Source organism: Vespa velutina, chromosome 1 (assembly GCF_912470025.1).
Source record: "Vespa velutina chromosome 1, iVesVel2.1, whole genome shotgun sequence".
NCBI classification, from domain to species: domain Eukaryota; kingdom Metazoa; phylum Arthropoda; class Insecta; order Hymenoptera; family Vespidae; genus Vespa; species Vespa velutina.
In genome coordinates, this window is record NC_062188.1 from 1,952,398 (window position 1) to 1,969,897 (window position 17,500).

At 32.6% G+C, this 17,500-nt stretch overlaps 1 protein-coding gene across 2 annotated transcripts in view; it reads right to left on the reverse strand.

Annotated features, from left to right (window-relative positions):
• LOC124946992 (protein rhomboid) overlaps positions 1–17,500 on the reverse strand; it is a 125,912-nt gene that overhangs the window by 59,639 nt on the left and 48,773 nt on the right. Inside the window, exon 1 of one of the 2 annotated variants that reach the window (XM_047488539.1) lies at positions 11,571–11,882. The exons of the other annotated variant lie outside the window; for it this stretch is intronic. Within the exon in view, the coding sequence (XP_047344495.1) occupies positions 11,571–11,589 (19 nt within the window). The 5' untranslated portion in view covers positions 11,590–11,882. Of the gene's footprint in view, positions 1–11,570; positions 11,883–17,500 lie in introns of those variants that run through there. 2 annotated transcript variants of the gene reach the window in all.

The window sequence follows — 17,500 nt, forward strand, 5'->3', positions numbered from 1 at the left end:
TGAAAAAGCACACGATCAGAAATTTTTCTCGATTTTCTAGCGCATAAATCGAAGCAGTCTCGCTGGCCACGGCCGGCTTTGCTTTTTACAACTCTGAATTCGCATGGTTTTTAATAAAAGCATTTGCCAGCTCGTACTTTCTAATGAAATATCGTCCGCCCAACGGCGATCATATATGTACATATATATATATATATATATATACATATATATAGATATACATATACATACTCAAATTTTTGCTCCAACTGGTTGCGTGCGTTTTCTCATTCCACAATTTTCCCACATTTTTTTTCTCTTGCTCTTTTCTCTCTCTCTCTCTCTCTCTCTCTCTCTTTTCCTTTCTTTTCTCTTCCTTTCTTTTCTTTTCTTCTCTTTTCTTTTCGTTTCCTTTTCTTTTTTTTTCATCTTTTCTTTTCTCTTTTTGTCATCCTCCTTCAACATATTAATTCAATTTTAATAACAACGACGAAAATTTTTAATAAAATAATACGATACAAAGAACGAAAGAATTCGCTTTTAAGAGCATACATTATATACATATATATATATATATATATATATATATATATATATATATATAATATTTTCTTAATAATATTTTCTTCTAAGTATATATCTATGGAATTATCATAACGTATAACTTATGATAACTTTAGAAATCTCGGATTTTCGAACTTCGTATTCCAAAGTTCGACCTCGTAATGTGTCTATCTATAACTTTAAGATATACCTATTATATATCTAAGATATATCTAATACGTAACAAAATTCGAGAGGGATTAGATTAGCGAATTTCATTTATCGATCCTATCAATGCAAATTACAGACAATTACGTAGAATCGTAATCTTTAATTTTTGACATCCTAAATATATATATATATATATATATATATATATATATATATATATATATATATATATATATATATATCGAGAGTTACCGTGTATTACCTCACGTCGTTACTCTCTCTCTCTCTCTCTCTATTCCTGACACTACCACTTCCACCCCCACCTGCTCAACCCTTCGACTAGCGTTCGTCTCCCCATTCCTCTCATCCGTCCCTACGATCCCACGATTCTTCCAGTTTTCTAAGCTACTTTAAAATATCCCGCAAATAACGTTGCCGACGGTGAAAAGAACGCCGGGCGTTCGGATTACGTTAGCTCTTTCCATCGACCTCGTATATTCGAGCCTTTAACCTTTTATACTCGACCTTTCATTTTCTTGCACGTCGGTACGTCCGTTCGATCGAAAATAACGCTGATATAATAAGACCAAAGTACCTCCTTAGAACTCTATCGGTAGAGTGCTGTTAAATCTTACAGAATGTTCTCCCCTCTCTCTCTTTCTCTCTCTCTCTCTTTCTAGAACTCTCACTCTCTCTCTCTCTCTCTCTATCTAGAGCTCTCTAGAGCTCTCTTTCTCATTTCTCTGCGTGAGAATAAACTTGGAACGTTTCTCAACGCATGTAGTATGCCTTGGAGCGACGCTATTTTGAGAGAGAGAGAGAGAGAGAGAGAGAGTGAGAGAGAAAGCAGAAGGGTTTCAAGTTATATATGATCACTGTCATAAATTTTCGTGCTCTATCTTGTCCCTAGAAATGTTCTTCGAAAAATACCATCCTATTTATTTTTCTTTTAAATTTTCTTTTTCTTCTCTCTCTCTCTCTCTCTCTCTCTCTCTCTCTCTCTCTCTCTCTCTCTCTCTCTGTCTCTCCTTTTCCCTATTTCTTTCGTCGTTTTTTTTTTTTCATTTTTCTATTTCTCGAATAAGATCAAAAGATCCAAAGGGAACCGGGAAAAAAGAAGAAATAATGAAAGAATGAAAAAAGAAAAATGGAAAGACAAGAGAAACAAGGACTGGAGAAGATCGCAAAGAGAAAAAAAATTATCCGTAAACGTTACGATTAAGCGTATTAAATAATGAATATAAAATGATTATGCCATCGTGAGGAATAAAGATATGAGTAAATAAAATTACCAGAAGAAAAAAAAAAAAAAAAAAAAAAAAAAAAAAAAAATATAAAAAAGAAAAGAAAGACAGGGAAAGAGAACAAAACAAAACAAAAAATAGATATAAACCCTGATGCCCTTACGAGAAGATACGAGGTTGGTATTGACGTTAAGATCGATATATGTACGAAAAACGATTGAAATGCGAATGCTGAGTATCCCCGAATCCTCCCTCCTCCCAACCTCCCATCCCGTCTCTTCAGCCGTAAAAATAACATTTAAGATCGCGTCAGGCTCGTTCGTGAGAGAATTCGAGCGGAATGTAACGGAAGTTTTACGAGCTCGCATCCTCCTTCGCGGAAGGTGGAATCGAAGTTAAAGCGAACGAAATCGCGTATACTCGTACTAACATCCCTTCCCGCCCTATACCATCCCCCTCCCTACCATTGGTAATCCTCTCGGACCGGGTACTACGGCAACGAGTAAAGCACGATAAATCGCAGAGAGAACCGTTTGGAAGGCGCTAAACGCTCGCGCATTTTCAACTTTATTGTCGGTGCCACTACTTATTTCCTTCGAATGGGGTGTGTGTGTTTGTGTGTATGTGTATGCGCACACGATAAAACTATAAACGATTCTTTTCTTTTTCTTCTTTTCTCTCCTTCTTCCCTCCCTCTACCCCCTCCCTCTACCCCTTCCCCTACCCTAGCCTACCGAAATCCCAAGAAAAAAATCAATCTTTCGCTCGCTCGTGAAAATGAAATATTTCTTATTTTTATAATGCATATATAAAAAGAAAAAAAAATTCTTCATAGTAATCCTCTATCATCTATATTTGAACGCTTTAACATTGAAAAAAAATTGTATCGATTGCGTTCGTTATTCGTCGATTAATTATATTAGTACATTGAGTGGTTTAAGCGCCTGGAAATAGGCAAAGCTCAACACGTTGTCGATAACATCGATTCCGATAAAGGTGATTTTCTTTGAAACCCCTGTACGTAGATTGCTCATTTATCGCACCCGCATACGAGGTTATTGCCTGTCGTCAGGGGCAACTTGAAAATGTAAGTTCCTCTGGTTGTTGTATCTCGTGTAAATAAACAAAATTGCGATTTCCGATAAGTTCATTATTGATAATTATATGGATAATATAGAAAAAAAAGTAAATAAATAAATAAATAAATAAATAAATAAATAAATATATAATTAGTAAAGTCTTTCGAATGAATAATTCCTTCGTCAAAATTTTTTCGTTATTTGTCCCACGACAAATTTTTCCTTTCATTTCCCTTTTCAATTTTTATTTTCTCTCTTCTTTTTTTTTTTTTTATATCTACCGATATTTCCCATTAAACAATTCCAAATTATTCGTCGATTTATTCCATCGTTAATACGAAGGAAGAAAATCTTGACGTGCAGTCATGTCGACGAATATCGAGTCCCTACGTTGTTGCATATGTGCCATCGTTGCTAATTTCCCGTTGGCTCACCGCAAATCACGCTAACGAGAGGGAGAATCGACGTTATTGCGGTCTCGCGTTGCTCGATAATGGACCGCAAATTTACCTGACAACAACGTCCCTCGTAGTTGGCAGCTTTTTCGTTTTTTCCCTTTTTTCTTCTTCTTCCCTTTTTATTTTATTTATTTCTTTTTTTAATTAATTCCTCCCTACCATGACTATTCGCCACAAATGTCCGTCTGTCTGTCTATCTGTTCGCGGGATCATTTATCGTCCGGGGAAAAAACAAAAACAATAACAACAACTACCACAACAACAGCAACAACAACAAGAACGACAATGACAGCGACAACAACGACAACGACAACAACGACAACGTGGTCAAGTTCTTCGAAATGATTGGTGAACGTTGTAGCTCGTGTCCTAAATTCATTCCTGCGAACGAAAGAGGAAAAAAAAAAAAAAAAAAAAAAAGAAAGAAAAAAAAATGAGTAAAATAAAATAAAAAAGAAAAATAAAAAGGAAATAATCCAAAATGAAATAAAATAAATAAATCATCGTCAATATTTCGTTTCACGCGTAATCTAACTCTGTTTATTGATCTCTCTTGATAACTATAAACTAAAACAAACAAAAAATAAATATTATTTTGCACTGATTTTATAGACAGATAGATCGATAGATAGATAGATAGATAGATAGATAGATAGATAGATATAGAATTAAAGCAAAACTTTACAATGGACATTGCTGTTATGTGTAATTGCAATTTCGGTCAGTGTTTCTCTATATCCGTCTTTCTCTCTTTCTCTCTTTCATTCTGTGTATTAAAGGGAGAGAGAGAGAGAGAGAGAGAGAGAGAGAGAGAGAGAGAGAGAGAGAGAGAGAGAGAGAGAGAGAGTTTGAATCCTTCAAGAGTATGACTATTCTCGAAACTTCACCGACAGAACGAGGAGTAGTAACGTAAAGAGGTTTGAAATTAAAGGAAACTCGATTAGAATTCGCGGTGAAGGACGATCGATGACCGGCTGACCGCGAATTTATGCGCGATTTAAAGTTTCGAAAGCAAAGTGGTTACTGACTGGCTGGTTGGCTGGGTGGCTGGCTGTCTGGTTGGTTGGTTGGCTGGTTGGCTGGATGGTTGGCTGGTTGCCTGGCTGATTGTACGATGCAGGTCGGGAGAGTCGAACTACTTAAATCGGATTACAACGAGTCGAGGAAGCACGTAACTACTGTTACTTCGTAACCATGGAAAATAGGAGATTACTTTCCTCCTAAGTATTTGTACGATATTGTGAAAATATGTATATACGTATATATTTCCCTCGTAGATATCTACGATATGCTACAATAATATTCCCTTTCTCTCTAGAAAAGCTGGAAAATTAGTCCCATGAGAAAGACTTTCTTTTGTTCCTAATAACTCCGACTCTCTCTCTCTCTCTCTCTCTCTCTGTATTTTTCTTTCTCTTTGTTACATGAGCCGAAATGGAAGAAAGTTGAGTTATATATATATATATATATATATATATATATATATTATTATTATTATTATTTTATATATTACTATATCTAAAATATATATTATTATTATATATAATATATATATATGTATACTAAACGTCTATAATATTTATGTATAGTTAAGTTTTATAATATAATAATGTAACATATAAAAATGTATTTATTATTTAAATTTATATAATAAAATTTATACAATAATTTAATATAAATTATATATATATATATATATATATATAATTTTAATAAAATAATAATATAAAACATAAAAATTTACTAGTGTAATTTAAATTTATATAACATTTCTGCAATAACGTAATTTACTTTGATAAATATACATATATATTTTAAATGATATAAATAATTTAAGAAATTCATCGAAGACAAATGTTCGTAATGTACATAAATGACGATAAAAAAAAAAAAAAAAAAAAAAAAAAAAAAAAAAAGAAGACGAGACGATATTTCCAAAGATCCATGTCAGTTAAAATCCGTAGGATTACAAATGTAAAATTCGCGTCTGTACTAGTTCCTTCTCTTTTTTTCTTTTTTTTTTTTTTTTCTTTTTCCTTCCCCTTCAACAACTCGTCCCGTTTCCTTTCAAACCACCCACATAGCCCGTAGATTTTTTAATAAAAGTTCGCCGCGAACGTTAGTCCACGACGAAATTGGTTGAAGGAGGATCAGAGAAGTGTAACAGTATAGAAAGCTTGTAACACGCGCATCTAGCTTTACGTCGTCATAAAAATCGAGAAAAGTTTTACAGTTTTCGCGGACCACGCTGCGTTTCGAAGTAGTTGACGCCTTCCCTTACCCTTTCTCATTCCCTTCCCATTCCCCTTTCTCATTTCTTCCCATCCCTTTTCCTTTTACCTTGCCATCCCATACCTTGACTTAGCCCTCTCTCCTCTCTCTCTTTCTCTTTCTTTACACTATTTCCTTTTCCTTCATCGAATCTTTTTCCCAATTCGACCTGGTCGTTCTCTTTCATATGAACTTCTCGAAGAAAGGGACTATCCAAATCGAATGAATGGTTTTTTATATAACGAGAATGATAACGACGAAAAAAAAAAAAAAAGAAAAAAAAAGAAATAAAAGAAACTGACATTATTTCTATAGACGAACAAATCATTACGATTAATTCGATAAATTCAATAGATTCATCATTGACAAATGATAATATCAACTTTTCAACTTTACATTTCTTTATAACTGAACATATCACTGAAGTTCTTCCTTTTCTTTTCTTCTTTCTTTCTTTTTTTCTTTTTCTTTTTTTTATTTTTTTTATTTTTGATTAATCAATCAAATTAATTCGATTAATTCTAATCTGTAATCTTATTTATCGTAATGTCCATAGATTATTTTAATTTGTCTAAAAGTCTTCAATATTTCACAGATTAAAATAATTTTTAATATATATATATAAACCTTCCTTGTCGTAAATAACAATGGAATTTTAAATCAAGAACACATCAGACTTGAATGTTATTGTCAGTTTTATTCAATATTAATGAGTTATCAATATTAAGCTATAGTCAGATATAAATCAATAGTTGATACTTAATAAAAGCCACTGTTACGTAGGCTCATCCAAAGGGTATTGTACCGTGTTCTAATCGTTCGAAACTCGAAGAACAAGAGAGAGAGAGAGAGAGAGAGAGAGAGAGAAGGAAAGAACAGACGGACGAACGTAAAAGACAAACAAACAAAGAGGAAGAGAAAGAGAGAGAGAGAGAGAGAGAGATATGAAGTTACAAAAGTTACAGGATACAACAATTGTGTCGAAATTCTCCACATCAGAAGAGACAATTTGCTTTTCCGTTTTCATTATCATCCATTTTCTTCTATTTCTATCTTTTTCTCTCATTGTTGTTTCTAAACTCTCAACGTAAAAAAGAAAAAAGAAAACAAAATAAAAAGGAAAGAAAAATTAAAGATGGTTTCTCTCTGTCTTTCTACATTTTCTTCTCTCTCCCTCTCTCTCTCTCTCTCTCTCTCTCTCTCTCTCTTTCTCTCTTAAATCTTTTTTTACCTTCGAGGTAGAAAAAGAATTTCGTGAACGCATTCGTGAAGAAGGAGAACGTAAATGGCCATGCCATATTTAAAGTCGACGTCTGAAAGAGAGAGAGAGAGTGAGAGAGCAGGGAGGGGGGAGGGGGTAAAAAGCGAGAGGTGATTCGATTTGAAATATTTCTTCTCCCTGTGCCGAGTGGTAATCGCTCGAAGATGTGAGTCTCTCCTAACCGTATTATTTTCAATCACGAACTCTCTCTCTCTCTCTCTCTCCCTTCCTTTCTTGAAAAAAGTTTTCTCGATCAAACTAGAAAGAGAGAGAGAGAGAGAGAGAGAAAAGAAAAAAGAAGGAATTCATTGTTTACCCCGACTCATCTTCGTTCCATTCGTACTAACACGTTTCTTGATATAATACTGTTGGACCATCGATAGAAGGAGAAGAATGAGGGGATGAAAGTGAGAGAAAGAGAGAGAGAGAAAGAAAGAGAGATGGAAGATGATCGAGGAAAGTTCTTCTCGTTCGAGGTTACTTCGATCGATAGACGACGACGACGACGACAACGACGACGACGACGACGACGACGACGACGACGACAGCGACGACGACGAGGACGACAACGACAACGACGGCGACGACAACCGAAGCGGCAAATTAAAATCGCTCGTTGCCCTCGAAGACATTCTGCGAGTCGGAATTACAGCTCTTTTACTGTGGAAGGGAGAAAAGATCAAAAGTAAGAAGATCTCTCTGCCGGGGCTGTTACGCTAACACGAAAACTTCATTCCAAGTGACACTTCTAAGGAACTCTAAGTTTTCACGTTGAAAGAAAAAAAAGAAAAAAAGAAGAAGAAAAAAGAAAAGGTAGCAAGATAGAAAGAAAGAAGGAAAGATAGAAAGGAAGAAAGACACTCCGAGCAATCCGGTATACATTTGAAATATGAGATTATAAGAAACTAGATGATCTAATATATATATAAATATATATATATATATATATATATATTGTTTTTTTATTTATGAAAATAAAATAATGACGAAAAAATGACGATAGATATAAAATACTGATTAAAATATTTGTTAAATAAAAAAAATTATATCTCTACGATTGATCCACTTTGGTGATAACGAGAAATTTATTAAATTAAATTTTTATTATTCTCTAAGGATCGATAATAGGCGTGAAAAAAAATTCTAATTCGATAAAATCGTTCAATGAAGTTAATGCATTTAAAATTAAAAGTAAATTATTTAATTCATACGAGGATGTAAATTAATCTATTATCATTTTCTATGATAATAAAATAATCGCGAAAAAAAGAAATGACAGATACAGTACAGTCGTTAAATGTTGCTGATTACAAATAAGAGAATTATTATTATTATTTTTATTATTATTATTATTATTATTATTATTATTATTATTATTATTATTATCGATTGATTCAGTTCCAAGCTAAAAACTTTATTAAATTAAATATTTTTTATTGTTTGAAGATCGACGATGGACTAATAAAAAATTTTAAATCTTAATATAAAAAAAAAAAAAAAGAATAATAATAACAATATTAATAATAATAATAATAATAGTAATATCTACTTCCTTCGATATCTCTCGAAATAAAATTCATTGATCGTTAGAACCGATAGAAGTCATTTGTAAATGTAATAATGATACTTTGAATTTACCGATTAAAAAAATTTCTTCTTTTCCAATTTCCAAAACAATTTCAAAAATAATCTAGTATCTGAAATTTTAATGAGAAAAAAATCTTTTCATTACTTTTGTTATAATATTACTCAACGCAAAGACTTTGTCGATCGTTAGATAAAAATCAGTGAAAGAAGAGAAGTCGTCCTCATCGTCGTCATTGTCGTCGTACAAAAAGACCACCCTTATATCAAATCCTTGTGAACCTAGAGATCTCCTAATGACTTGGGAAAGGGAAACAAAGCACGAGTAAGCTCGAGTTTCTAGACGTCCTTTATTTTATTCCTTTTACTCTTTCTTTCTTCTTTGTTCATCCTGTTTTCTTTCTTTCTTCTTCTTCTTCTTTCTTCTTTTCTTTTCTTTCTTTTTCTTTTTTTTTCTCTTTTTTTTTTTTTTTTTTTTTTTTTTTTACTCGAAACAGTACGATGAAAGCAAAGCTTTGGAAATGAAATTTTATATTTCCCGTTAGTTTCGACCTTCAAGGCCATTTCTTGTCTCCTTGAGAAGAAGAGAAATGGGCCAAGAATAAGACGTGTTAACGGAGAAAACAAATCTCGAGTATTCAAACGAGGAAAGGAGGCCGAACTACATCGCATTCAACTTCTCACTCACACACTCACTCTCTCTCTCTCTCTTTTTCTCTTTTTCTTCTTTACGAAACACCCTATGGCTCCTGTTGTCCCTTTTTACCTACTACTTTGATCCATGAGTTTCCCCAGAATCCACAGGATTTGTTTCAGAGAATTCTTTTGTATCCACACGGATGGAAAAGAGGATCACCATCATCACCATAACCAACATCAACACCAACATACATAGTTGGTGGTTGTAACTAACGTGGTAGATAGATATCCCAACCCCCTTCTTATCCTCCCCTTGCTACCATCTAAGAAAGTACTTTTTCTTGAATTATGCAGTAGAAATAAATAATCACGTAACTGGTGAGACAAATTGGATTAAAAGGGTAACAACAACAACAACAACAAGAACAACAACAACGACGACGACGACGACGACGACATAATCTCACTTGGCGCTTCCTCTTTTTTTTCTTTTTTTTTTTTTTTTTTTTTTTTCTAACGTTATTAAGTCTCCTTTACAACGGAACACTTGAAAATCTCTTCCATGTGTTCCCTTTCATTTTATTTTTTCTGCTCTTTCTTTCTTTCTTTCTTTAATCATTCTTCTTCCCATTTTGTTTCTCCCCTCACTTCATTTCATTTTACTTTATTTCATTTTATTTCAATATCAATAATATCGCTCGCGCACAGGAACGTGTCCCCCTATATTCTTTCTTCCATACTTCATATCTTTTTTTTTTCCCTTCTTTTTTTTGTTTTTCACTTTTTCTCTTATATTTTTAAGCCCATCAGAAAATATATCTTGTGTCTGGTTTTATATACGGTCAAGCATTTGATAAAAGTCGATCATTGATTCGATATAGCTTTAATGGAAATAGAAAGAGGAAAGAGTAAAAAAGGGATATGATGGGGTGGAAAAAAATGTATACGAAAGGAAAAGAAAAAAATAAATAAAAAGAAAAGGGTGGAGGGACGGGGGAGAGGAAAATAGGGGAAAAAGAGGACAAAGAAAAACGGGAGAAAAATACAAAAGGAGAAATAAGAACAGATTAAAAACAAAAAAGAAAGAAAAGAAAAAAAAAAAAAAATTGGAAAAAGAAATAACAAAAGTATAACTTTGAAGAATGTTGTATAATAATTGCTTTCATATAAACGAGCGAGCTCGTCTATGATTTCTCTCTTTCTCTCTCTCTCTCTCTCTCTCTCTCTCTCTCTCTCTCTCTCTCTCTCTCTCTCGATGATGTTCAATATTCGAAAGAGGAAAATGAAAAGGATTCAGATACCTGCTGCAACTTTTTCCGAACGAGTAAAAGCTCGCGATTGTGCATCCACTATAGCTACGTATTTACACATACATACGTATACGTATACGTATTCGTGCGCGCGCGTGTATTTGTATGTGTGTACATATACGTGTATGTAGAAAGAAAGAGAGAGAGAGAGAGAGAGAGAAAAGAAAAAGATATGAAAGTTCTTCAATGCATATGCACTTTCATTTAGCTAAAATCGAATCTCTTTCTCTTCTACAAGCTATTCATCATCCTCAACCCCTTCATCTCCTCTCCCCCTCTTTCACCTTCCCTCGATTCTCTTTCCAGCACTTTTCGATGGACGCTTTACGAATGGTCGGATAATAACAATGGCATTACGCGATAACGATTCGTTAAAGTAATAAGCGATTTGTAGTATGGCAATTATCATAATTGATTTATCGTCTAGCGAAAGCGACGACAAAGTGAAATCTATCTCTATCTCTCTCTCCTCTCTCTCTCTCTCTCTCTCTCTCTCTCTCTCTCTCTCTCTTTCTTTCTTTCTTTCTCTTTGTAACAGACCCTCTCTTATTTTATTCGTTCGACCATTAATGCTTCGTTAATTCGCACGAGCGAATAAATAACGTGGAAAAATATCCAACAGAGAGAGAAAGAAAGAGAGAGAGAGAGAGAGAGAGAGAGAGAAAGAGAGAGAAAGAGAGAAGGTAGGTGCCACATTAAAAGAATAATTTTTCACGGGAAATTATGAAAAATGTAGGAGAGTTACAAAGAGAGGGGGGTCAGAGTGCGAACGTGAAACAAACCTTCTATTACATTCCATTATGATAGTCGTTAATTTAACTTCCAAGCGAAAAGCTGCCCAAAGAAAAAACGCCGAGGCTAATTTTGTTTGGCTAATTGTTACACTCCTCGCAAATAAAGATCTTCCGCCTGTTGTATTCCCTATTTCTCTCTTTCTCTTTCTCTCTCTCTCTCTCTCTCTCTCTATTTTTTTTATTTTTTTTTTTTTTACCCTCCTACACCCCATCCTTCCCATCCGCTCGTTCGCTCACCTCCTTTTTCGCCTCCCATTTAATCTTTCCACTTTCCTATTCCTTTTATCTATATTTATATATTTCTTTCTTTTTCTTCTTTCTTTTTCTTCTCTCTCTCTCTCTTTTTTTTTTTATTCGCCTAATAACGACGTTCCTTCTTTTCTTTTCTTTTCTTTTCCTTCCTCTTTTTTTTTTTTTTCTTGTGTTGTATTCCAACGTCATATCGTCGCACTCTCATTTCACGTTAAATTAATTTTCTGTTCTTTTTTATTCTTCTTCTTTTTTTCTTCCCTCTTTTTTCTTTCCTCTTTTTTTTCTTTTTTCTTCTTTTTTTTCTTTTTCTTTTTTCCTTTTTTTTTTTTTTTTTTTTTTCCTTTAAATTACATTGCATCTTGCACATCGAAAATATAAATATTGCTGAAATTATCATTTATATGTTATGCATAATAATTACAAGTACAATCCTTATATGTATATATATACAAAGAAAAAAAAATGTACGTTTACAGACAGATACTTATATACTTCATCGACGACGAAATTCATGTATATGATACATAAGTTAACGATAAAAAATTATATGTAAAAAAAAAAAAAAAGAAAACAAAAAAAACAAAAAATGAGAAAACAAATTTGCAGATAGATATTACATATGTAACTGATTGATAGGCGAACATGTACCTAATATACGTAATAATTAAAAATTGTAATACTCGTAGGTAATTTATAAAGAGAAAAAGAGAAAAAAGAATTAACACAGATACATCAGTATACTTTATTATGCATTTATGTGTAAGTGTACATAAAAAAAAAAAAAAAAAAAAAAAAAAGAAAGAAAAAAGAAAGAAGAAGAAAAAAGAAAAAAAAAGAAAGACTTACAAATCGATAGATTTACTCCTGGGTAGGTATATAAGAAATACAAAAAAAAAAAAAAAAAAAAAAAAAAAAAAAAAAAGAAAAAAGAATAAAAAAGAAAAATAAGAAAGAAAAATACGATAGAAAAGGGATCCGATCCGATGGTAATTACTTTGCATTATATTTCAATTCTTTCAGAAAAGTAAATTTGAGGTAGAGATACGACGTGCCTCGATAGCCGAATGATGGCGGAAGAACGTCCAAGTGATTACTTATCGGACGGTATACTCTCGTAATAATGAAACACACGCTCACCGACACGTGCTTCGATATAACCCATTTTCCCGATACGTGCTCGCTACTATTGTTATCGCAAGAAATTTAATAATGTAAATGCGATTTGGGATTCTCTGCTACATCTATATACATTTATATATATTTATATATATATATATATATATATATATATAAATGTATATGTATGCAACTATGCATCTATGTACAATGTACATTACGTATACCTTTGTACGTCGTTTCACGCTCGTAGATTATGATTTGCAGCTTTTAATTAAATCGACAATGAAAGCCATTATTCGTTTCTTTATCTACGAACGTTAAATTAATTTTCGATATTTTCCGATTAGATAGATAATAAAAATAATTTTATTCCTTTTTTTTCTCTTTTTTCTTTTTCTTTTTATTTAATAACAGCCCTCTCTCTCTCTCTCTCTCTCTATCTATCTCTCACTCTTTACGTCTCTCTTATTCTCGCTCTCTTTGTATCTAATTTTTTTGAAATAACATTCGATACGATATAAATACAAGAATTACAATAAAAAGTAAACTTCGAATTCTTACGTTGCTAATAGCTCATATAAATGATTGAAACGACAAAATGATTAAGCAATAGAAATAAAATAGAAAAAGAAAGAACAAAAAAGAAAAAAAAAAAACGAAAAAAGATTGCACTTACATGTTTCATGTGTTTCTCTCTCTCTCTCTCTCTCTCTTTTTCTCTTAAATAATTAAAAAGAAAAAGAATGACCAAAAAAATAATTGATGTCAAGTCTACCATAGATAGGAGAAAGAGAGACGTAAATGGATAGACAGATAGAGACAGATAGAGATAAAGATAGAGAGACAAAGAGAGATAGAGAGATTTGTAACAAGAGTAAAACTACTTCCCTCGTTACGCGTCGGAAAATGATTATATGGCTGACGTATTATACAGACGAACGAAATAATTTCTTCTTCTGGAAATTAGCAGGATTTCACGCGGCGTCGAACTCAAAATGCTCTCGCGAATTCGAACTTCCACGTCTGGTGTGCTTGCATGGCTCGATGCACAGTATGTCGTTTACAGAACGCGAATGTGACGCCTTCGTTATTCTCCAATCCACAAGCTGCGCTTTTGCTTTATATACATACATATATACATATATATATATATATACTTATGAATATATAAATAATATATATAATATATATAAAAATAATGTCGTAAGTGGTACATTATAAGTATAACATTTATTTACATAATAACCTAATGCAATTTGATCGAGCTTTCGAGAGGCTTTTCAAATTTTCAAGAATGAAAGTGTATTAAAAAAAAAAAAAAAAGAAAAAAAAAAAAGAAAAAAAAAAGAAAAAAAGAGAGAGAAAAAAAGAGGATGAAAAGCTCGGAGATTAAAGTTATTTTCGTAGATACTTTCTTTAATATATATCTAAGCCGATGGCTAAAGCGGGCCGTTATCGTAGAAATCCTATGAGAAGAGAAGGAATTACTTCGTTGCTCTTACTCTTGCTTATATATATGTATAGATATATGTACAAAGAGAGTGATATATATATATATATATATATATATATTTATATATATATATATAATACGTATATAAGCACACACACGATCTCCCACGTTGGAGAGGGTAGTAAGCAAATAATCCAATCAGGCTTTCGCCGTTTACGAAGAAACCTTTTCTAGACACCTACCCCTTTTACCACCACCCTCCTCCATACACCTATCCACTACTTCCCTTTCTTCTATCCCATCTACCTATCTCAAACAATTTTTTTCGTTGGATAGAAAGAGGATGTGACTCGAAAGAAAAGAAAAGAAGAAGAAGAAAAAAAAGAAAGAAAAAAGAAAAAAAAAGAAGAAAAAAAAGAAAAATAAAAAGAACGAAGGAAAGGAAAAAAAAAAAAAGGGAAAACCAAAAGAAAAAAAGGAGAATGGAAAAAGAAAAGGAAAACAAAGGAAAGGATAGCAAAACGAAGGAAAAGGAAAACCAATTAGAAGATTAAATGCGAAAGCTACTTTTCTTCGAATATCTTTCTTTCAAATTATAGTCAAACTATGCCAATTTATATCGTTAGTATACAATAACATCCATACATATATACATATGCACATATATATGTGTCTGTGTATATCATGAGAGTTTAACGAATACAATGAAATTGTATCAAGGATAATAATCTTATCCTTTGGTTTCGTTAATTATCCAGAGCAAAATGTTGAAATGAAAATGAAAATGAAAATGAAACTGCGAAACATTATTGAGAACAAATCTTTATCTTCGTAATCGTTTTATATTTCAACGGAAGGAGATTACAGGAGTGAGAGAGAGAGAAAGAGAGAGGGAGACGACAAGCACCGAATAAATTTTGCCAATATTTCTCTCTCTCTCTCTCTCTTTCTCTCTCTCTCTCTGTCTCTCTCTCTCTTTCTATCATCTTGATTCGGGATCATTTGTAAACGATTTGATATTCAAAAGTCTTAGAAAAATTAAATCGACGAAAGATTAAATTGCGAAGAAGAAGAAGAATGTTTTTAAAAAGAATCTTCTATTTATTCTATCATTATTTTAAATAAACAATCAGTATTTACGTGTAATAAAATAACAGTACGTAATATAAATAACACATAACCCCGATATTTTGATCAAAATAATGATCAAAATATTCGTATTTACAATAACCTATTATTTTATTTTACGAGATACTTATAATTAATTAATTAATTAAAAAAAAAAAAAAAAAAAAGAGAAGAAAAAAAAAGTACCCATCATATATACAAAAAAGAAAAGAAAAGAACAAAAGAATAAAACATAATTTTCTCAAATCCAAGTTTCTCTCCTCTTCCGTCGTGACCATTTTATCCATGAAGATCAAAGTTTATGGCTGAAAATGAGTATATCGTTTTGGCAAATGTAACCAACGAACACAAAACACGTTGTAAAACTCTTACCACGTTACAACTATATCTACCTTCTCTTTTCTTTCATCAACCAACCACACCCACATCCTCCCCTCACCGACTCATCGACTCTTTTTTCGAACAATTTAGCTCATAAAACGTTTCACCGTAGCATCGCTCATTGATCTTCACCATATAGCATCATCGTTCGATTCGTGTACAGTTTCGAGATCGATCGTTTGTTAAAAATAATCCGATATTCAAATATTCAAAAAAACTTTTAAATATTCAATCGACGTGATACGATAAAAAAGAAGTATCGTTCTGTTTTTTTTTTTTTTTTTTTTTTTTTTTTATAAAATTGCGAAGAACCGTGGAGGGAGGGGGAAGGGTTGGATGAAAATATCAATGTTTTCGAACGATTAAGGAAAAGACGATTTTTCTCAAAATCATAGTTACTCTTCTCTTCTCTTCTCTTTCGTCATTCATTCTTATCCTTGAAGATCAAACTTTACGATCGACAATGGCTATATCCTATTTTTGGCAAGTGCAACCACCGAACGAAGCACGTTGTAAAACTTTACAATCTCGCCCACAATATAAACCCCCTCCTCCCTTTTTTTCCTCAAATACAATTTAACTAATAAAACGTTTCACCAGAGATCTCGTTTGCATCATTCGATTCGAGTTTAGTTTCGAGTGATCGATATCGTTCGTTAAAAACGATCCGATATCCAAAAACCTTTCAAATATTCAATCGATGATGATACATGATAAGGAAGGAGCACATTTTTTGTTTTTTTTTTTTTTTTTTTTTTTTTTTTGTGTAAAATTCAGAGAGAGACACGATCGAAATCAAAAAGTTTTCGTACGATTAATAAGACGATTTTCTCTTTCCATCCATCATTCGTTCTTATCCTTGAAGATCAAATTTTACGATCGACAATGGGAAATATCTTTTTGGCAAGTGCAACGAACCGAACGAAGCACCTTGTAAAACTTTACAATTCCGTCCACAATTCCAATCCCCTTTTTCCTCGAATACGATTTAACTTAATAAAACGTTTCATCAGAGATCGTTTGCATCATTCGATTCGAGTTTAGTTTTGGGAGATCGATCGTTCGTTAAAAAATAACGATTCGATACTGAAAAATCTTACAAATATTCAAACGACGTGAAACGATGACGAAGGAATACAATTTTTTTTTTTTTTCTTTTTTTTTTTTCATATAAAATTGTAGAAAGAGATGGGAAGGGAGAAAAAGGAAGGATAGAAATCGACGTTTTCGTACGATTAAAGAGAAGAAAATTTTCTGGAACGTATATTTTTCTGCGATGGTTCCGTTTATCCCATAAGATCAAAGTTTATGGTTGACAATAAGTATATATTTTTGGCAAGTGTAACCAAGGAATAAAACTTTCCAATTCCTTTTTGTTCGCCTCATGCTTTTATCTTGGATAATTTAAACGTCGCTAAACGTTTCACTTGACATATATATATATATATATATATATATATATGTATATATGTATGTATTTTATAACGTTTGATCTTATTACATTGATGTCTATTCTTGTAAGTTACACAACTGATTTACGAAGAACATTATATCGTAAATATTAATGGATATACGTACATACTTTACTCGGCGAGTGTCGCGAGTTTAATAATAAATTGATATCTGGAATACGTGTGTACTTCGTTGATAACATACTCGGAAATCGTTTTGGATGTGCATACGTCGATCAATGGGGAGACAGAGAGAGAGAGAGAGAGAGAGAGAGAGAGAGAGGGAGGGAGAGAGAGAGAGAGAGAGAGAGAGAGAGTGAGAGAGTGAGAGAGAGAGTATTGTACGTAGCAGGCGGCAAATGTAAACGTTTGCCCTGCGAATT